The sequence below is a fragment of the Mesoplodon mirus genome (genome assembly GCF_964341445.2).
Source record: "Mesoplodon mirus genome assembly, chromosome: 2".
Lineage (NCBI taxonomy): Eukaryota > Metazoa > Chordata > Mammalia > Artiodactyla > Ziphiidae > Mesoplodon > Mesoplodon mirus.
This window is the reverse complement of record NC_138977.1, coordinates 44,260,527-44,282,875: the sequence shown is the minus strand read 5'-3', so window position 1 is coordinate 44,282,875 and position 22,349 is coordinate 44,260,527. Positions and strand designations below refer to the sequence as shown.

Sequence of the window (22,349 nt, the reverse complement as noted above, 5' to 3'; positions counted from 1 at the left end):
TAGTGATAAATGGTAACTGTTAGGCTTAGCTCAGATAATGGATCTGTTTTATATTTGCTAATGCCAACAGTTCTAAGCAGTGGACAGGCTGGAGGCAAAGAGAGCTTTCTACATATTGACTTGCAGAGAGCTTGGTGCTCACCCCTTCGGTTCCTTCCTTTCAGGTTGGGCAGGGCACATCCAGGATGTAGCCGGGAAATAGGTGGCTATAGCTTTAAGGTCAGCTTCCTGCAGCCTCAAAGACTAATTTGACATATGACTGGATGGACTCCCTCTGTGTGTTGTCCATTAAGAAAATAATAACCAGCACTCAACAAAATGTTGGTCTCGAAAGGGGACATGTCTTAATGCAGAATATTACTTAAGGCCTTGTAGAAAGTAAGGAAGAAACACTGATCCATTATATTGAGAAGCCTGAAGATAGGGGCAATACAAACCATAATAAAATAATTGCTACCCAAATTTGAGTGCCTGCTGTTTGCCAGATTCTGTATTGAGCACCATGCATACCTAATCTCATTAAATTCAATCCTCCCAATAATTTTACAAGTTAGCTATTAACATTTCCAATTTACGTATTTAAAAAAAAAACCAAGGCTCAGAAAATCTCAGTAACTTGCCCTGTGTCATTCTGCTAATAAGTAGCAGGGCTGGGATGGAAATTCAGACCCGCTTATTCCAGAGCCCTTGTTTTTAACCACCATTTGGCTACGGTCCTTTCCTAAAGTCAGATGAGGCCATGTGAGTTGTTAAAGAAGAGGTAACCCCACAGCAGTAGTCACAGACTGGGGCCCACTGGCCAAATTCAGTTTATGGTTGTGTTTTGTTTGGCTCCAATAATTTGGGCCTGTATGGAATTTCTTTTTACTATTTTAATTGCTTGCTATTTTAAAATTTAGGAGCTATGACATAAAAATGCAGATCTCTGATTTTGTTTGAAAATAGGAAGACCTGCCAACAAAAGAATGAAGCTGAGGGGCAACCCCCTTTAAACATGACCTGCTCCTTCCTCTTTACCCATGTCCCTTCTCTTCCCTATTGTCTTCCTGGCCCAGGACCAATGTGAGTGGCCATTTCTCATCAGGCTTGCACTGCTGTTTTCCTTTTGGTAGCCTTAGAAGGAACATGAACTTTTCTGGGTCTTCAGGTCTCTATCAGAATTTTCCACATGGCCCATTTCTTTATTTGCATCGCCTGTCTGTATTTGAGATGGTGACTATTGTAAGAAAGAAGCTGAGCAAAAACTGGTGCAAACTTGATTTGTTCTATTTTGCTGGAACTATACTCACAGTGGAAGCAGTCCCCTTGTCCTGAGAGTAGCAGCCAGGTCTTGAAATCTGCTGACTGCTTGTAGTTTATCAGCCTCTGGTGGCCCTTGTGGAGCCGTCCTGCCAACTGGCTGCCAGTCCTGCCAAGTGGCAGCCAGCTCCTTCAGCATCCCACTAACGATGCCTCTGTCTTTCCTTCTGCTCACCCAGTGCCCAGCATGCAGTTTGCCAAGGATTTGCTCCTAGTGAAGGAGAAGGAGGGTGTCCTACACGTACCCATCATTCGGAGTGGGGACCTGAGCTACGAGTCTTCAGTGAGGTGCTATACTCAGGGCCATACAGCTCAGGTCATGGAGGACTTTGAGGACAGAAGAAACACAGACTCTTCACGGATTACATTTCTCAAAGGGGAGAAAGTAAGTGGATTCCTGGTGGCTGAAGAATGGGATTCCCTCCTTCCCTGATGCTTTTATTTGTCCATAGTGAAGTAATTTAGACAAATTCTGAACATCCTTGGAAGTTTCTGATTAACCGTTCATTCTTCTAATAATATCATCTCTTCTATGTAGTTGTCTTCTTTGTCTCCCACTTATGACCAAATACCTATGTCATTGGCTGAGCTGGGATATTTAGATGATGTAGAACATTTTTGGAATTTAGCAGAATCAAATGACTGGGGACTCCTCTTAATTTGAACCTACATGGAAGGTGAACACACTCCACTAACGTTATCTAGAGAAGGAGGAGACAGTTCTCTAATACCTGGGCCCCTGTCCCAGGGCAACACACGTTCTGGCATAGGACCAATAGTACAGGACTGAACACCTGTTCAGTTGAGCACATTCAAGACAGTGGAGTATTCTCTTGGCAATATAATGAAAAATGATACTTATGGACACAAGAACTCCTGAGAAACTCCAATCACTAAGTGTGGCTGCATCAGACTCAAAGCTTGCAACCTCAGTGTATATCCAAAGCATATATTGAATGAGAATCGTATTTCTCCATTTTTGGATCTCAGTTTCAGATGATTGAGTCAGTTGTACCCCTTGTTTCAAGGCATGCAGTCCCCATTGGTCAGTTCAAGGCCCTTCTCTTTGTTTTGTTGATTTATTCGTTTCATTTTACCCCTACTCTGCAGCCACATTCCCTTCCCCACCTCAGAGGTAATCAATCGATTGTACTTAATGCGTATCTCTCTTATTTTGTATTTGTTCTTTAAAAATGTCTGGTTCTTTATGTATATAATTTTTATGTCTAAAACTGCTACTGTGTTATATCTTTTTCAAATGGTTTCTGCGTTTACTCAGCAATATGTTTTAGTATCTGTGCATGTCATTTATGTGTCTATCTAATCTGTTGCTTCAAACTGTTGCCTAGCATTTCATGATGTGCATTTACTACCTTTTACCCATTCACTCTCAGCAATAGACAGTGAAGACCCTCAGTTTTAGTGCCCAGTCACCTCCTATCATGCTGCCACCACTAACAGCGCTGCAGTGCAAATCCTCTTATATGTCCACTTACACACCCGAATGGGGATTTCTTTGGATAAAAACTCAGCAGCAAAATTTCTGGACCACAGGGCATGAAAGTACTTAATTTGAAAAAATAATATCAGAATACTTTCCAAAGTGCCACTAGCAGTACATGAGCGTTGCTAAAACCCTACATACTCTTCAACACTTTTTCAATTACTCATCTTTTAATGTTTACTAATCTGGTATGTATAAAGTTATATCTCATTTTAATTTGCATTTCTCTAATTAATACTATTTTATATGCTTGTTAGTTCATTGAGTTCCTCTTATGAAAATCTATTATTTTTATCCTTTGTTGCTTATTTTATTGTATTGCTGTCATTTTCTTACTGATTTGGGGTGCTTTCTTGTATATTCTAAATATTGATCTTAGTATTAATAATCCTAAATAGTAACATTAATCCTTGCCTGTTTTAGATATTGTAAACATAGTGTCTTTCTCTGTCACTCACCTATTACCTTTGCCCTTGGTGTTCTTAGTTGAACAGAAATCTTTGTTTTGATATAAGCAAACGTGTGAAATTTTTGCCTTATGATTAGTTCTTTTGAAGTTTAGCATAAAAAGACTTTACACATCCCAGGTCACCCGAGATTCTCCCTCCATGCTTTACCACCAAAAAATAAAAATAAAAACTTGATAGCATCCTTATTTGAGACTCTCAAGTCTTTCACACCTTCATGACTCATAAAAGCCCTGTCTTAGTTATGTATTTTATGGGAATTTTACTGGTGGCAGGTTGAAATACGTGTTTAAAACACATATAGGGCTTCCCTGGTGGCGCAGTGGTTGAGAGTCCGCCTGCCGATGCAGGGGACACAGGTTTGTGCCCCGGTCCGGGAAGATCCCACATGCCACGGAGCAACTGGGCCGTGAGCCATGGCTGCTGAGCCTGCATGTCCAGAGCCTGTGCTCCGCAACAGGAGAGGCCACAACAGTGAGAGGCCCACGTACTGCAAAAAAAAAAAAAAAAACACATATAAATACTATAAATACAATCTTCAGCTTTGAGTCTGCATGTCTGTATTTGTTTTAAGTTCAGAAGAGGATTCTCTGCCTATCCAAGAGGCAGTTTGTAATTAAATAAAATTATAAAGAAAATACAGCTTAATAGTCTAGATGTTACCCACATGGCAATCTCTCATTCGTAAGCACATTTTGGAATCTTCATCTTCTTTGTCATGCTAAGCAATATGTCTTTGGGACTTGTCATTCACTAGAATGTCTTATTTTTTAAGATATACCAAAGAGTCGATACTAGATTCATGCTTTCCATAAAGAAATTCTTATTGTAAGAAAGATGTGGTAGGGATAAAAAAGGGAACATTCTTCAGGGACTTAAAACCAGGTCAGCAAGCCACAGGTAAATGTTCACAGAGATGTTCTCCCTCCATTTAGTATGAATTAGGAAGTATGACAGTGAAACCTCTATATCCACATATCCTTTGCAATATGGTAGTATAATGAATTTAAAATGGTCCAACTAAAAATAGTCACACTTCATATCACATGACTCTACAATCGAGGCTGCTCTGTTATCTAAAATGTCATGACCTGGGTTTCCCTTGTGGCGCAGTGCTTGAGAGTCTGCCTGCCAATGCAGGGGACGCGGGTTCGTGCCCCGGTCCGGGAAGATCCCACATGCTGCGGAGCAGCTAGGCCTGTGAGCCATGGCCGCTGAGCCTGCGCGTCCAGAGCCTGTGCTCCACGGCGGGAGAGGCCACAATGGTGAGAGGCCTGTGTACCGCAAAAAAATTAAAATTAAAATTAAAAATAAAATAAAATAAAAAGTTGTGACCTTATTTTACATTTTGCCAAGAAGACAAGTCCTCAGTAGAGAATATTCAGTTTGGGAAGCGCTTGATTTCTTTTCATCCAACAGGGATTTAGATTGTGTTCTCAGACATTCAGTTCTCAGTTTTCAGATGAGCCACCATTTGGCAACACATTTGAGAGTTCTGTAGCTTTTAAAGGTGTCTTTAGCCTAACAGGAAGGCTTTCTGAGTTCCTTATAAGATTCTTCAATTTTCACAAAGGAAAAGGAATATCATTCAACTCTCCAGGAAGTCTAATCCATATGTTAAACCCTCACCATCAGAAATCTACCTATCATAACATGTACAAAGGTACACATGAGCCCAGGAAAAATGTGGGAAAGCACACAAATGTTCTACAGATGCTTTTTAGTGATTCATTTTATTGTTTTTCTTAACTCATGACCAATAATTCAAAATTGTTTGGAATGTTTAATACAAGTCTCCACATATAGGTGGGTCCACTCAGGCATGAACTGTTAAACATTGTATTTTATAAATGAAACGGTTGGGATATTTTTGAATCTGTGTTGACTTTTTGATGCTACAAAGAAGAAAAATCATTTTCTAGGGAAAGCCAAGCAAATTATTGATATCTCACTGCAAATTTTAATCTTTCTTGTGCCCTTGGCTCTAGATGAAGAACTGTACTGTCTATATCCACGATGACTCCATGTTTGAGCCTGAGGAACAGTTCAGGGTCTACCTTGGCCATCCTCTTGGGAACCACTGGAGTGGAGCCAGAGTTGGAAAGAATAACATGGCCACCATCACCATATCCAATGATGAAGATGGTAATGGAAGAAATTGCCTTTAGTTACTCTTAGGTTGATGGGACATGAACTGATGTTTTACCGATAACATAATTATAGGTGTTTTGAAAAATGAAAGCACTATAAAAGTGTCTACTGATAACAGTCTTAGAGTATTTATATAAAATATTGGCAGCAAATGATCACCGTCTACAGAGCTCCAGTGTTTTAAATCACATTGTTCTCTACCACATCACCAAGAGATAGGGAACAAGTATGGTTAAACGCTAGGACAGAGATGCTAAGACAGACAGAGAATAAAAATGTTTAAGTCACTGCAATTCACGAGCAGGATTGGAAATACAATCAGAATCAGTTGAATCCAATGAACTGATTTAAAACACTGCCACCTTTCTGGAAAAGTCTAATTTCTCAGTTTTCTTCTCTCTAATTGATTTGGTCTCCTAACCTAAAAAAACTTAAATTCTTTAGTCAGGTGTCAGCAAAGAGTGACCCAGGCACCAAAGAAAACAAAATCTGTTTCAAATAAGGACATAATTGTTTTATTAAAATAGGTATTTTAATAAATGGACAATAAAACTACAAATAGTAACAGCTGTTTTTGTTGAATATTGACTGTATACTAAGAACCATTCTAAGCATATAATACTATTTCATTTCATTTCATTCTGACAGTAGCCCCTTGAGGTAGGAGTTATTATCCCTATATTATAGGTAAAGAAATTGAACCTCAGCAAAGTTATATAATTTACGTTCTTAGTTACACAGCTGTAAGCAACAAAAGTGCATGTAGAACTTTATTTTATCAGATTCTAGAATCTATGCAAGAGTCAGTGAGACTCTTAGGGTTTCTAATATTAAAATAGGGACTAACTTGGACATTGGGAGAAAAGCAAAAAAGCCAGCCTTGAAGTTGAATTAGCCCTTTACCCAAGGAGACTCAGGTTCAAATCCTGAACCTCTCCTGTTCACACAGAAAACCCAATGACTGAAGCTCAGAGAAGTAACAAGTTCACACTATGTTACAGTGACACACCTCAATTTCAAAGAGCCTACACAGAAGTATATCTCCTACAATTAGGAAGAACTGATTTTCTGAGAGAGAAAGAGGGAAGTGAACAGAGACATCAGAAATTTCTGTAAGAGTCTATATTTTAAATGGGATAAGATTTGTAATTGCTCCCAATTTTTCCATCTTCTTATCCCACTCTCTCCAGCATTACCATGTTGCCCTTCCTCATGAGAATATAATACAAAAGAAGGCATAGTTTGAATTAAAAAATAAAATCAACAATTAATCATTTCATAGCAATGAGGATAGTACCTCAAATCAGATTGTGTTAGGAAATCTTGTGTCCCTGAATTACTATTGTAGCTGGTCACTATAACTACTCATCCTTAACTAAATAACCTGTGAGAAGTTAGGAAAAGCTAAGCACTGGGGAACTGAGAGCACTGGGAGGGAGGATCCAAAAGATCAGAGATGAGAGAGAGATTTGGTACATTTGAGCAGTATATAAATGATATTCATATCTCATAGATGAAAAGGAGTTGGTTCATAGAATCAGTCAATAGATATTTATCAAGGGCTTAACTGTGTCTCTGTCCCTTGATAAATTGTGCAGATTTAAAAACATGCTGTGAGCTATAATGCCTAGATGGAAACTTGGACATCATGCATTTCAAACTGCTTAAAAATATTTCTTCCACTATATTGTTTTTAATAAGAAATATGTGAGAAACAACTCCTGCAGAAACACAGATAAATTCCTTTTTCCAAAGTATTGCTTAGGGGTAAATACTGATTGATTTTTATTGACTGCGAGCTATTTTGACTTTGTATTGTTAACTAATATGAAAAATTCCCTCTTGTCATTAGAAGGTGTTTTCATGGGAGGTGGAATTCTTTGTCACTTTTCCAACTTGCTCTTGTTTTCCTAACCTTGTTTCTTTAAGCTCCCACCATTGAGTTTGAAGAAGCTGCATACCAAGTCCGGGAACCCTCAGGGCCAGATGCCACGGCCATTCTGAACATCAAGGTGATCCGCAGAGGGGATCAGAACAGGACGTCCAAGATTCGCTGTAGCACGCGGGACGGGTCAGCCCAGTCTGGTGTGGATTATTACCCAAAGAGCCGAATCTTAAAGTTCAGTCCTGGTAATTGAATGCCAATCCCAATCTGTAGGTTTTACTTAAGAGAGAGGCAAATATCTTATATTTGAAGAAAGGAATGAGCAGAAAAATGAAAGAGAGAAATAGTATTTCCAACAGCATGAAGTACTTATTAAGCACACATTTGAGATTGTGGGAGTCTTTAAATTTTCTAATTAGTAAAAATGGCATGGTAAAGAAAGAAAAATGGCCAAAGAAATGCTTTACTTCAGAACATCCTAGGCGTTTTGGCTCATTCAAAAGGATTTTTTGTTGCTGCTGTTGTTAGCCTATGATTTGGTTGAGCAATGGGGGCACTTGATTTTTTAAAAATATACATGATTTTTTGTATATTTTTGGATGTTGGTCATTCAGCAAACATTGGTACAAACCACTGTGCTGGGCCCCTCGGGGATTACTAAACCCAGAAGGCACAATCTCCATGCTCAAGTGGTTTGACATCTACTAGGAGATGCTATGAAGATGAGTCAGGGAAGAAGGATGGGATTCAGGTCACAACCAGCTGTCTAACTGTCTGATATATTTATTTAATGGAAGGAATGAGACAGAGGAGGAGTTGAATTGTATGCTTGGCTTTTCCCCAGAACTTTCTGGAGCAGTATAACGTGAAAAGGCTGTTATAGAGCCTGGCACCATGTGTGATGTAGCCAGAAGTGGGCAAAAGTGATAGAAGGCCTTTTCAGAGCTGTCTTAGCAAGTGGAGGGAGAAAATGACTCCCTTGGAAATGGAGGGGGGCTGTCTCTGTATGTCCCTGTCACCCACTGGAGCTTCAGAGGGCTTTCGGCTCCATCCCATATGCGTCTGGTTCGTGTTTACAGGGAAGGTAGGTGCCCTTCCTCCACATCCTCACAAGGACCTCTCTTCCAAGTGTCTTAGCTTTTTCCTTTTCTGCATAAGCATCTGGGGGAAAGGCAGGTCTTAGAAGTAACCTAGCCCAGATGTCTATAGGAGAGGAAGAGGGCACTTTGACTACTGCCTGAGATATCTGCACCTTCAGAGAATCACTTTACAGAAAAGGAAGGGAGTTTCTGAACTCTAACCCTCCCCATTCCAGGCTGCCAAACCTTCACATTATTGTCTTTGCAGAAATGGCCTGGTAGGTAGCCCTTGAGCTATTGGCCCCCAGGAGACAGCTTTGAAGGATGGTGTGCAAGCACTCAGCCACACAGGGGCTCATGCTTAAATGTAAAGGGGAAAGAAAAGTTAGGCAAAAAACCTCATAGCCAGGGTGGAGTGTATTTTGGATCACAGATTTTTATAACCACCAGCTAGTGTCAGGCAGGGGCCATTAATCCTCATATGGTGTTGCATAGTAAATCTGCAGTACTGAGCCTCCACCACAGGTGGAATTTGGCCAAGAAAACAGATTTCTCACTTGAGATGGGGCTAACGTGATAAGCAGCCACTACATTGATAGGATACCTCTGAAAGGAAAGGGCATATTTCAACCTAAAGCCTCAGCAGTGCCAACCTGCACTGTCTTAAGTAGGTCACTAATGAGGACCTTTGCCCTCTTTGTTCTGTCCTTGGCGAAGGTGTGGATCATATCTTCTTTAAAGTTGAGATCCTGTCCAATGAAGACCGGGAGTGGCATGAATCGTTCTCCCTAGTCCTTGGCCCGGATGACCCAGTGGAAGCTGTTCTTGGTGATATGACCACTGCCACAGTGACGATTCTAGACCAGGAGGTGTCAGGGAGCCTCATCCTGCCAGCGCCGCCCATTGTGAGTCTCTCAACCCAAAGGATCGTTGCTTATATCCTAGTAATTAGATAAGAACTGGAGAGAAGCAGGACTTCCAATGCTGCACGTCTTCATTTTTCTAACACAGTGATTTTCTTTTCTTTTTTTTTTTTTTTTTGTTTAACATCTTTATTGGAGGATAATTGCTTTACAATGGTGTGTTAGTTTCTGCTTTGTAACAAAGTGAATCACTTATACATATACATATATCCCCATACCTCCTCCCTCTTGCGTCTCCCTCCCTCCCACCCTCCCTATCCCACCCCTCTAGGTGGTCACAAAGCACCGAGCTGATCTCCCTGTGCTATGCAGCTGCTTCCCACTAGCTATCTATCTTACATTTGGTAGTGTATATATGTCCATGCCACTCTCTCACTTCATCCCAGCTTACCCGTCCCCCTTCCCGTAACACAGTGATTTTCAACCAAGAGTGAGGGCTCTTGTCCTTCCCCCCAAATCCCTCACTCCCATCACCTCTGGGGAACACTTGGCAATGTCTGGTGACATCTGTGGTTGTCATGACTGTCACACTAGGTGCTATTAACATCTAGTGGGTGGAAGTCAGGGAAGCTGCTAAGCATCCTACAATACACAGGACAACGCCAACAGCAAGGAATTATCTGGCTCAAATGTCAGTAGTGCCAAGGATGAGAAACCTTGTTTTGACATAAGAGTGAGACCAAACCATACTGAGACCTTAGTCTGATAAAGACAGAAGGTGCAATACAATTGATCTTCTCATTTCTTTGGTGGGACCTAGAAGAGTAAAAAAGGAATATTACCCCATATCTATTATCCTACATACTCACCACATGCATAGAATTAAGTATCTGCAGAAATGTACCACCATGTTTCCCAGTTTGGGGATGAACAGAATGAATGCACCGACTTCACAGTTAGGAGGAAAATGTGTAGAGGTTGCCAAGAATTTAACCCATGATAATGAGCTAGTCTTAATAAGTCTTATAACCTCCCTCGACTAGTCTCATAGAGTAAAAGGATCATTTCAGCACGTGTCCCTTCTTTGACCATGGAAGAAATATACTACCTTTATTTACTCCTGTTATGCCAAATGTGCTACTGCATACCATGAATAATTTAATGCAACTTTGAACTAGTAACTGCCGTTTATGATATAGTTTTGGTTACTGTGTATGGGGGGGAGGGGAGAGTATTTTTCACATGAGCGATAGGGCTCTGAATTAGGAATGAGACCAATAAGATAATAAAGCTTTTAGCTCACGGGGGAGGAAGATGTTCTCCACCATTAAAGATCTGCAGTATCTTTTAGGGACGCCTGGCCAAGCATTGTTAAAACTTCTGCTATATTTTAAAGAATCCCTAGGAGTTAAGTGATCTCCTGAATCTCTGGGGAAGGGAGCCTTGTTTCTCTGACCTTTCCAATACCCACCCCGGGCTGAAGCTTTGTTGCTCCTTTGCAGGTTGTCACACTTGCTGACTATGACCATGTGGAAGAGGTTACCAAGGAGGGAGTCAAGAAATCCCCCTCCCCGGGCTACCCGCTGGTCTGTGTCACCCCCTGCGACCCCCATTTCCCCAAGTATGCCATCATGAAGGAGCGCTGCAATGAGGCTGGCATCAACCAGACGTCCATGCAGTTCAGCTGGGAAGTGGCCACCCCCACTGATGGCAATGGGGCCCGGTCTCCCTTTGAGACCATCACTGACAACACGCCATTCACCAGTGTCAACCACATGGTAAGTCTGTTTGCGGAGGGAGAGACCTGGCGTTTCTCTCTGTTACTCCAACTCTATCAAATTTCTTAAGGTCCCTGCGTGGCATATGGTATAAAATAAACAAATAAGCAGGTACACAGAGTACACACACAATCTTTTTATTCTTACATATAAGGAAAGATAATATGGTGTAGTAGAAAGAGAACTAGGCTGATACTCAGACAACCTGTTTCCAAACCTTGATTCTGTCTGTTCTTAACTACATGATGTTACGAGTTCACTTAACCTGCTGAGTCTCAGTTTCCTATCTACAAAATACCAAGTCCACTTAATCCACTTGACAAGCTCATTGACACATCAGATATATAAAAGTGATCTATATTGGAGAGGGTTTAAAGAAAAGGGGACGCTCTTGCACTGTTGGTGGGAATGTAAATTGATACAGCCACTATGGAGAACAGTATGGAGATTCCTTAAAAAACTAAAAATAGAATTACCATATGATCCAGCAATCCCACTACTGGGCATATACCCAGAGAAAACTATAATTCAAAAAGACACATGCACCCCAATGTTCATTGCAGCACTATTTACAATAGCCAGGTCATGGAATTAACCTAAATGCCCATCGACAGACGAATGGATAAAGAAGATGTACGTATATATATGTACATGTACATATATACAATGGAATATTACTCAGCCATAAAAAGGAACAAAACTGGGTCATTTGTTGAGACATGGATGGATCTAGAAACTGTCATATAGAGTGAAGTAAGTCAGAAAGAGAAAAACAAATATCGTATATTAATGCATATATGTGGAACCTAGAAAAATGGTACAGATGAACCAGTTTGCAGGGCAGGAATTGAGACACAAATGTAGAGAACTAACATATGGACACCAAGGGGGGGAAGTGGTGGGGGGTGGGGGTGATGGTGTGATGAATTGGGCGATTGGCCAATGGCCAATTGGCCAGTGTATTTTTATATACACTGATGTGTATAAAATTTATGACTAATAAGAACCTGCTGTATAAAAAAATAAAATTAAAAAATATTTTTAAAAATTAAAACTAAAAGTGATCTATAAATGAAGTAAGTCAAAGATCCCAGGTAAGTACAATTAAGGATTACTGTTCTTTTCATATCTCTTAAACCATTCAGTAAGGAGTAGGGTATAAACTCCTTAAGGACATGGACCGAGGGTTCTCCCACACTTGTATATCCATCCCAAAATAGCCGCCACTTTGATGGCACATAGTAGGGACCAGTTATTAAACAAAATGAGAGGATGCTTGCTAAGTGATCAGCATTTTTCAAAGCCCTGTGAGAGGACATGAAAAGAGGTTCCAAATGCAGTTGCTGTCCTCAGCGAGTTAGGAGGCCAGACCCACACGCCTGCCACCATCAGAGAGCAGTGAACAGTGGTGGTTCTCCCGACCTCAGGAAACAGTCCATTACTCTGACTCTGCTCGTCACGCCAATGAAGTTCTTCAGAGGAAGAGCCGTAAGCAGTGGAGAGTCAGGCTCCACAGAGTATCTGGCGCATCGTAAGCGTTCAGTAATTTTTGGGTGAAATGAGTGCCATTAATAAGTTTGGAAATCAGAAATTTCCTTCCGGCTGAATTTCTCTAGATTTTTCCCTACAAACCCACAGTTTGTTCTCACTTTAAGAAGTGCCTCATGTGGATGGGGCCCTAGTGGAGGAGAGCTGTTAGATGTACATGGGAGGCCTCGGATAAAGCAGGTCCTTCATGTCCATTGTCTTTGGCACAGCTTAATCAGAAAGGCCAGAATATTCATTCTTTTACAATATAACCTAGTTTGAACTTAAATTATCTTCTTTATTATTATTAAAAGTGTAAATGGCAAGACAGCCTATTGTTTCATAAGTATCTAATTCTCTGTTCAACAAAACCATGAAGGGGTTTCGTCTGATTTGAGCCAAATATACATTTGTAACAGGTACCAAGTTTATGATTTTACTTCATGTTTCAGTTTTCCTTCTTGCAATGAATTGGTGACTAATACTTTTACCCCTGTTTCCTTTGCTCTATCTTCATTTCTTCAATTATTTATTTAATACCATTCTACTGTATGCATTTTTGTAAGGTGCCTCAAATCCCTTCTGAACGAAGTCCATGTATAAATAAATAAATAAAGGGTTGGCAGCTAATTAAAACATTTTAATGGAAAAATCTTCCATTTTTAATTTTTAATGGATTTCAGTGAAAATTGTTTCCATGAGTAGAATTTATAAGTTTACATGATTGCTTTGTGGGAGGTCTATGGCACACACAACTACTAATTCGGTTTTCTTGTTATGTATTTCCCTATGTCTATGCACTCATAACCTATAGAGTTTTGGTGACCTATGTTGCCTCTGCATACATTGGGTTAAGCACTCTTATGGATTCTGTATGTCTGGGAGCATGAGAGAATCTGTAGAAAGACTTTCAAAGGCCAGTAGGTGCACAATATTATGTAACAACCTACATGGGAAAAGAATTTGAAAAAGAATAGATATATGTATATGTATAACTGAACCACTTTGCTGTACACCTGAAACTAACACAACATCGTTAATCAACTACACTCCAATATAAAATAAAAAGTTAAAAAAATAATAAAGTTACTATTTTTTTAAAAAGGCCAGTAGGTATCAGAGGCCAAGTTCTCAACTACAAGTCTGCATGTTATTGTAACCCTTGCAACATGTGTAGTAATTAAGTGGGAGGTGAGGGAGGGAATAGAATTAGGGAGGAAAGAAAACTAAGAACCCCTAGAAAAGAAGTATCTTTCCTCTGTATCCTGATACCGTGCCCTCAGCGAAAGTGACTTGGAGGCAACCAGTCTTGCTGGAAGTGCTGAAAACCAGTTAAGTGGTTCTTATGCTGAACCTAATATATAAAGAGAACAACTGTCACAGGGAACTAGTCATGTCTGGGCTATTGCTCCACATCTGTCAACTTGCTGGTTACCTAACTTACCACCTTAGGCTCTATGTGCTCACTGCTCTGTGCCTGGTGCCTGGCTCCTGGTAGAAGGTCAATACTTATGTGGTAAATGAATGGATGGATGGATAGATCAATGGATAGGTAGATGGATAAATGGACAGATGGAGGGATGGATGGGGGATGGTGTGGACTAAGAATGCTGCCTGCCCTGTCAGTAAACAAAGGATGTTGCAGCCATCAGCCACTATAGCCGATGGTGCACCCTGAGGAGACTTGGGATGAGAAAACACAGGATACTGGCCCCAGACAGCTGAGGTGCACATCAAAGGAATGATTTCAGTGAGCCTAAACCCGTGCATCTTCCCATACATAGGAAAGTGCTCAATTCCTTAACTTGAGGTATCTGGTTTTCTTTACTTAAGAGTAATCTTTGGATGTTTGGACTACTGGTCTTTTGTTGCAAAAACTCTCTATATCCTGGCTCCCCCCACCCCCCTTGCCCCTTAGGAGCAGGTCTCTCAGAATTACCTGAGATGCTGTGTCTCGGGCTTAAGTCCTCAGTTTTGCCCACCGAATAAAACATAACTCTCAACTTTTAGGCTTTGCATTTTTTTTCAGTCAACAATAGTCTTCACAGATTACCTTGTACCAAGAATTGGGGTGGCATATCACCCAGAAGGTACATGTGGGGAGCTGTTGAAGTAGTGTACACGTCTGAGGTGCTTTATTCTTCCTGGTAGGTCCTGGACAGCATTTACTTCAGCCGGAGGTTCCATGTACGTTGTGTGGCCAAGGCTGTGGACAAGGTGGGCCACGTGGGGACCCCCTTAAGGAGCAACATTGTTACCATCGGAACAGGCAGTGCGATCTGCCACACCCCGGTGGTGGCTGGGACAGCCCGAGGCTTCCAGGCTCAGTCCTTCATCGCGAACTTGAAATACCTGGACGTCAAACACAAGGAACATCCCAACAGGTCAGGCAGGTGGTGCCTTCCGTGAGGAGATGGCAGAGAGAGTCTCCAGTTATGCTTTCTGTGTTTTCTGGGTGGGACAGATCAATGAGTGATGCTTCTGCAAAATAAGCATAGTAGTGGGGCTTCCCTGGTGGCGCAGTGGTTGAGAGTCCGCCTGCCGATGCAGGGGACACGGGTTCGTGCCCCGGTCCGGGAAGATCCCACATGCCGTGGAGCAGCTGGGCCCGTGAGCCATGGCCGCTGAGCCTGCGTGTCCAGAGCCTGTGCTCCGCAATGGGAGAGGCCACAACAGTGAAAGGACCGCGTACCACAAAAAAAAAAAAAAAAAAAAAAAAAAGAATAGTGGTGATGAGTGCTTCAGAAAACGTTTATATTCTTTGAAGGCCCCCTAGGATCTGGCCCCTTGTTATCTTCCTAGCCTCATTTCCCTCACCTTGTCATTTTCACCTGCCAGGCCACTCACAGGGAATCACATGTAACTCCCCAGGGCTTCAGACTCTCTTAGGTGGCATGCCTCTGCCGTATGTCTACTCCTGGCTCCAACTCTCCCCCGCTCCCTTCCACTCAGCGTTGTTAAATCCGATTGTCCCACTCTATCTAACCCATGGCATCTCTTCTAGGAACTTTTCCATCATTTCCCCCAATTTAATTTGGAAGCTCTTCCTTCCAGCTTTTCTGGTACCCATGTCTGCTTCTCTCAGAGCATTATTTTTCATTCTCTCCTTGTCGCCCCAGGAGATGATGATGGCAGGGAACATGACTGTTTATTTTGCATCCCCTCTGCCTAGAACAGTGCTTCTTGGCAACCAAGAGGCACTCACTAAGTATCCAGTGAGCAAATGAGTAATAACACTGTGTAAATTGTAAGTCAATGGACAGATGTGCTTTTATTTTTTCCCCCGTGCCACTATGATTTTGTTGGAAAATGGATGCTTTCATTTTTGCATGCAAAAAAAAAGAATTTGTGTAGGTTATACATATTCATTAAACCTCATAGTATTTATGCGTGTGCCTTTATGAGCAACTGAGTTCAGAGAAAGAGGTTCATTTGCATGAAAAAAGATTTGAACATGGAGCCAAGAATATGCAAATCCTTTTTTTCTAACAGAATGAAATTTATTTTTGTTAAAAAGCAATAACAGAAGTGCCCAGGGTTACTACTGACCCCTTCCTAGCAAAAGGCCCATCCTGTTCATGTTCTGAGGTTCTGATTCCTCTTTAAAACGTGAGTCTTTTTTCTGGGAGGCAAGCTGTAAAAACTCAAAACGCACCCTCAATAAACATGCTGAAAATTTAAACTTGTGCAGTGAGAAAAATGGCAGCCCCTAAGTACAGTTCTGTTGTGTTGCGGTCTTAACTAATATTTATTAAGCTCATATCTTATTTAGAATTGTGTACTACAGGCTCTGGAGAAACAAAAGAAGGGAAGGAAATGGTCCTTTGCCCTCATAGTGGAGAGGCAATATAAACAAGAGTCTGAAAGCACACAAGAAATAGCAGCCAATATAAATAAGTTACAGATTTCCTGGTACAGAGGCACCTACATGTGGAAGGATGTAGATCAAGGCAGAGCTTACTGCAGATTGATGCCACTGAGGCCTGGTGGCCTTGTTGGACTGCAGGGAGAGAGGGGAGGGAAGGCTCTTTAAGTTGGGGAGAGACCGTATGAATAGTGGTTTATTACTATTTGTAGGCTTTTTTCCTGGGTATGGATACTGGCCTTAGTGTTTAAGAGCTCAGTGATGTCTTTTTGGCACAAATACTTTAAAAAAAAATACGCGGCGACCGCAAACTCCACAGACACTCACGGTGACAGAGGAGGGCAGCAGTACCTGTGTCAGTCCCTCGGCTTTAGCTCATGAGGAAACAAAGCTTCCACTTAAAGCAGAAGAAAACTATAAAGCCATTTGTGATCGTGATGTTATCTTTCCTTGCACGCACACACAAAAAATCTATGATTCTTGATTGCTATCAGTCCTGAGTCTGGAGGATCTCCTGGGGGCTGGAGAGAGGAGAATAACCCTACATGCACATCATACCCTCATGTTCAGAGAGAAATCCTACATGGAAAGCTTCAGAAAAGGAAAACTGGTAAATTCATTGATGAAGACAAATTGAGTTATGAGAAAGAAATGTACCATATTAACTGCTTATAGCGGGCACCTAAACGCTGATTTCTACCCTATTTTTTCCCTTAGAATCCACATTTCAGTGCAGATCCCACACCAGGATGGAATGCTGCCCCTTATCTCCACCATGCCGTTGCACAACTTGCATTTTCTACTATCTGAGTCCATCTACAGACACCAGCACGTCTGCTCCAATCTCGTCACCACCCGTGACCTGAGAGGCATCTCAGGTAAGGGAAGAGTCCCCTGCTGGTTTGCCCAGCCCAGCCCAGTGCAGTGACCCTTAGAGATATGGCTAAGTGCACTCTGCTTTTCATGTTTTCTGGTCCTCAAAATCTGCATGGTTAGTGGATTTCCTCCTTAGCAAGCAACCAAACACAGGCAGCTCGGACAGTGAAGTGAACAGGAAAAAACAGGGAGCGTGGAATGATTCTGACAGGTTGAACATCCCTATTCCACTCCTTATACAACTGAACAAAAATAGCTGGACAGGGGCTTCCCTGGTGGTGCAGTGGTTGAGAGTCCGCCTGCCAATGCAGGGGACACGGGTTCATGCCCCGGTCCGGGAAGATCCCGCATGCCGCGGAGCGGCTGTGCCCGTGAGCCATGGCCGCTGAGCCTGCGCGTCCAGAGCCTGTGCTCCGCAATGGGAGAGGCCACAACAGTGAGAGGCCCGCGTACCACAAAAAAAAAAAAAAAAAAAAAAAAAAAAAAAAGCTGGACAGCTGTGAGCCAACTGCTTTCTTATCTGTAACATGAGGATAACAACTGCTACCAATCAAGGTGGGGATTAAGTGCGTCTACATTTTTAAAGCGCCGGTCTTGGTAAACTTTAGCTCCTTCCTTCTCCCGTGTTTGGATCTGTGCTCTAAAATCCCATCATCTCAGCATTTTAGAAAGCTCACATGCAGATGTTAGATGTTATAGGATGGTTCTCTGAGAACAGGAGCTGAGGTGGAGCTTGGGGTGTGAGATGTTTATTTAGGGACCCACATCTCCTAAAGGGAAGGAGAGGAAACAGGATTGGGACGAGAGAGAAGTCAGCCTGAAGTGCAGCCGATGAAACGCCTCTTCAGGGAGCTCTGGAGAGAGCCCATCCGTCAAGCTTGTCCTGGGACAGCCCCAATGGACAGACCTCTCTACCCGACCTCTCTCAGTCCTTGAATGCAGGCTGCTCAAGCAAGAGTGTGACCTCGGGCTCTGCAGCTGATGCAGACCTGACGGAGCTGACAGCTGCAGTAGCGCATCTCCGTGTTCAGCGGGGCAGACATTTTACTTTACAGAGAATCCTGTCCACTTCCATTCACCTTATAGCAAGTGCACACTAAGCGTGCATTTCCTCCCTTCGCACCTGATGAATCATTTAACAGTGTTTTGGAAGATAGAAAAGCATTCATGTGCTCTTCCATATTCATTAAGCATCACTTTGGGTAGTGATGGTCTTTATACAGTAGAAATTAGTGGAGTGTAAATGATTTGTAAATCACTGAGCTACAGGTGAACGTTGAATTGGTCCACCTATGCAAGCTAGTGAAAGAAACATACCATGTTTATAGGCTGAAAGTTTGCACCTCTTCCTACTCAAACACAATTAAATTCAACACATGTTAATTGAGACCTTAGTCCTTGTGGGGCAGTGGGCTGGGTGCTGGTGTCAAACATTCTAAGAAATGCATCAGCTCTTTCAGAATTCTATAGTTGCTTTGAGTACTATACAAATTTTAACCCTAATATTCTAAAATTGTATCTGTATTCAGCTCTCCGCTGCATAAAGGTCTTCGTTAATTTAGAACAGTTCAGACGCTTGGCGGCATTTGATCCAATGATTTTTGCCTGTAGCAGGGGAGGTTTCGTCAAGCATAATTAACGAGCTATCTACTCATTAACACAAAATTAAGACTTTTTTCTCCAAGAGTTCAGAAACCATAAGAGGCAGGGGAGGTAGTCAGATGTTTGTTTGCTGGCTCTCCATAAAAGCTATTTTTAAAAAATTGGTCTTAAAAAATAACAATTCATCATTAAATAACTTGATCTTAAATACTGTGCTTTCAAAAATAAATAATGATAATAATTCATCAACAAATTCTCCGTGTAGTAAATCCATTTCTTCAAGAACTGATTGTGAAGCATCGAACCAGACTGGCCGGGTGTGAAAGGCAGAGCTTCAGGGTATTTTCTTTTCCTAGACATACCAGGGCCACCGAGCTCTGGCTTCTTCATTTTTGGTCTCATCTGTTCACCTTTTCTTCCCTGGTTCCTGCAGCCTCTTCCAGGAGTCTGTGAACCCAGTCACTCTGTTTAGCACATGACAAGAGGCAGATCACAAACTCCCCTCGCATTCCCACCAATCTTGCGTTGGGAGCCCTGAGCTGCTCTACTAATGGTCTCATGTGGAGGGAAAGCTGTCTCATGTCCCAAGGATGCGTCTTCTCTCCCTACCCAGCTCCTGGGCAAAGGGCAAGTCCACAGACTGAGTTACTGTTCCTTGCTCCTCCCTCCCCTGCAGAGGCAGGGTTCCTGGACGACAGGGTCCACGACAGCACGGCCCTGGGGCCTGGCTACGACCGCCCCTTCCAGTTTGATGCCAGCGTGCGGGAGCCCAAGACCATCCAGCTCTACAAACACCTGAACCTGAAGAGCTGTGTCTGGACGTTTGATGCCTATTATGACATGACGGAGCTAATTGACGTCTGTGGGGGGTCTGTCACTGCCGACTTCCAGGTGGGTGCCCTGGGGGGGTCTGTCTGAAGGCTGCGTGCATCTGGGTGTCCTGTGAAACTTTGTTCATTCCTGAAGCGCTTCAGCTGGCATGTTGCATCCTGTCGCCCCCAGAACTGCACCGACCAAGGGAGTCTTCTTTATAAGTCCCTCAAGAGAGCCCTTAGCAGCATCGTGGCCAGAGTGAGCCCCCCAAAGTCCTCTAAATCAATGAATTGGAAAATTAATGTGGAAATGTTTAAATTAAGATGAAGAAAATTAACTATCTGGCACAGTCATTTATATAAAAAGCTAATAGTTTTACTTCTCTAGGTATATATGCTTTTTCCTCTGGGTATATTTTGGAAAGCCAAAAAGATCTACCTTTGATGGGAAAGGTATTACTAAGTCGTTGTGTTCTCCCCACATGGGGAAATGAGTCCAAATGACAGGTGGAGTGCCCTGTCTTTGCACAGACAAGTAGAGTACTGTTGTTTCAAGCTTGGAAAGGTAAACTGTTGAAAACACCTTGCTTTCATACCTATTCCAAACCTATGCCTAACTGACAACCCTTGTGAAAACAGACACTTTAAAAATGTTTAATAGCCGTTAAGCATCAGTAACCAAAAAAAAAAAAAAAAAAATGTTACAGCAAGAAGTCATAGTCATAGGAGGGCCGTTATATCAAAGGGACTAGGCTAATGCGTCCTCACGGGAAAATCGGTTCTACCCAATTTTGAGTAGTTATCTCAATGAACTAAATGTCAGATGTTTGTTCTTCACTTTAAATCAGGTGTAACCACACTGTAAGAAGGGAACCTGTAGAGGGACTTAGAGAAATCATTTACAGAAATTTCTTTGGTTAAAATTCCTTTTGATTCCTTGAGATGCCTCTCATTTTGGTTAACTCTCATTTTGTTTATACTAGCGCCCTCTATTGAACAGAATTTTAAGGCATTCTTAGGTTTTCTTTCTGTTTCTGCAATTGCGTAACCTACATTCACTTTCAAAAATGCAAAGCTAAATGATTGTTTCCTCCTCTGGCCCCTCAAAAATTAGTGTTCTCTGTTGTCCATGACTTTAATTACAGTTCTGGATATTTTTATTCAGCATATCCTTAAAAATCACAAAGACAAGGAATTTTTATCATATATGTCCTACTTCTTAAACCAATAGAGAAAGAATATATACACAGAAGTACTTCACTGTTGTCTGTTTCTTTAAAAATAGTTGACACAGGTGGTATATGGTAGAAAGAATATAGAACTTAGACCCAAGCCCTAGTTCATATTTCTTTATCAAATAGCAGCAGAGTTGGATGAGACATAACCTCTCTGAACCTCATCTGAAATTGTCTCAGTCTCAAATGAGAAGGCATTTAGCAGTGTCTGGCATGAAATAGTTGTGCAGTAAATATAATGGCTGTTGTTTTCTTTTTAAGGATTAGTAAGTAATATGAATTTAAAGGAGAATAAACAGAAACAGAGGAAAAATTAATTTTGCCAGTCAGCTAGAAAATTTATGGAGGTTATAATATCAACAATGATGAGATTGGGGCAAGCATATTTAGTCACACCTGTATATTAAGGGGACAGGACATGGTGTGAAACCCAGATAAAATCTGGAAATTTTTAAAAGAAGACAGAGTAAGGCATTTCACAAAAGATTTTTAAGTGAATATGGAATTAGTGGAGTCTTCAGAGAAATTTGGAATCCAACTGACAACTTTGAATACGAAAGAATACTTTGGAAAAATAAAGTTTTGATGTTCTAAATATTGATAAAGCATTTGGTTCTTTCCATTAACTACCCATGGAAACACTTTACATAGGTAAAGTATTTTCAAACAAAAAATGTGTGTACGTTCCGTAGTGTATTATAGCATTTGGCCAATGACAAAATAAAATTGTTTTAAACTAAGCTTTTTGGTTATAAAGGAAATATATATTTATGGAGGAAAATATAGAACACATCTAAAAGTGAATAAACCAACTGCCCTACTCGTATACACATATACACAGTTATCTTCTTCATGAAAGCTTCTGCTCATATTTTGTTATCTTTCAATTGAGTTTTTGTTAATTGCATAGTAAAATGAAAATTACACAGCCGAATTAATAGCAAAACAGGAACCCCTTTAGAAAAGGGTTCCCTTGGATGTGTGATGTGCTGCCTTTTCAAAATTATTTCAACAAAGCATGGAATGGGATGGGAAATTATCCAAGTAGGCGAAGCTCTGAGCTGTCTGTTGGTAAGTTTCATAGGTATGATATCCAAATCCCACGATCTTACTTCCTTTTGGAGGAGATGTAAGTACTCACTAAAACATCCAAGTCAGCCTCACGTTCATCCAAGGATCCAGGCTTGGACATCTTCCCAGTTAGGGTTGCTTCATGCTCTCCCACAGCTCACTGGAAACTACAGTCAGCCAGGGACTGTGTGCTGACAGTAGATCCCAGATCTGCCCAGATCCTTTGTGAATAACTGTGATGCCTGAAAAATCTCAGCCAAGGCTTCCAGCAAATGAACAGTGTAGGCAAAGCTTCTCACACTTCAAAAGTGTTTTTGTTTAAGTGTCACCTCCTC

General features: G+C 41.6%; 1 protein-coding gene across 1 annotated transcript in view; it reads left to right on the top strand.

Moving 5' to 3' along the window:
- FRAS1 (Fraser extracellular matrix complex subunit 1) overlaps positions 1-22,349 on the top strand; it is a 471,586-nt gene that overhangs the window by 429,528 nt on the left and 19,709 nt on the right. Inside the window, exons 59-66 of the mRNA XM_082632535.1 lie at positions 1,479-1,684; positions 5,259-5,415; positions 7,351-7,551; positions 9,103-9,290; positions 10,751-11,026; positions 14,705-14,937; positions 17,136-17,296; positions 19,573-19,787. Coding sequence (XP_082488661.1) covers positions 1,479-1,684; positions 5,259-5,415; positions 7,351-7,551; positions 9,103-9,290; positions 10,751-11,026; positions 14,705-14,937; positions 17,136-17,296; positions 19,573-19,787 — 1,637 coding nt within the window. The remainder of the gene's footprint in view (positions 1-1,478; positions 1,685-5,258; positions 5,416-7,350; positions 7,552-9,102; positions 9,291-10,750; positions 11,027-14,704; positions 14,938-17,135; positions 17,297-19,572; positions 19,788-22,349) is intronic.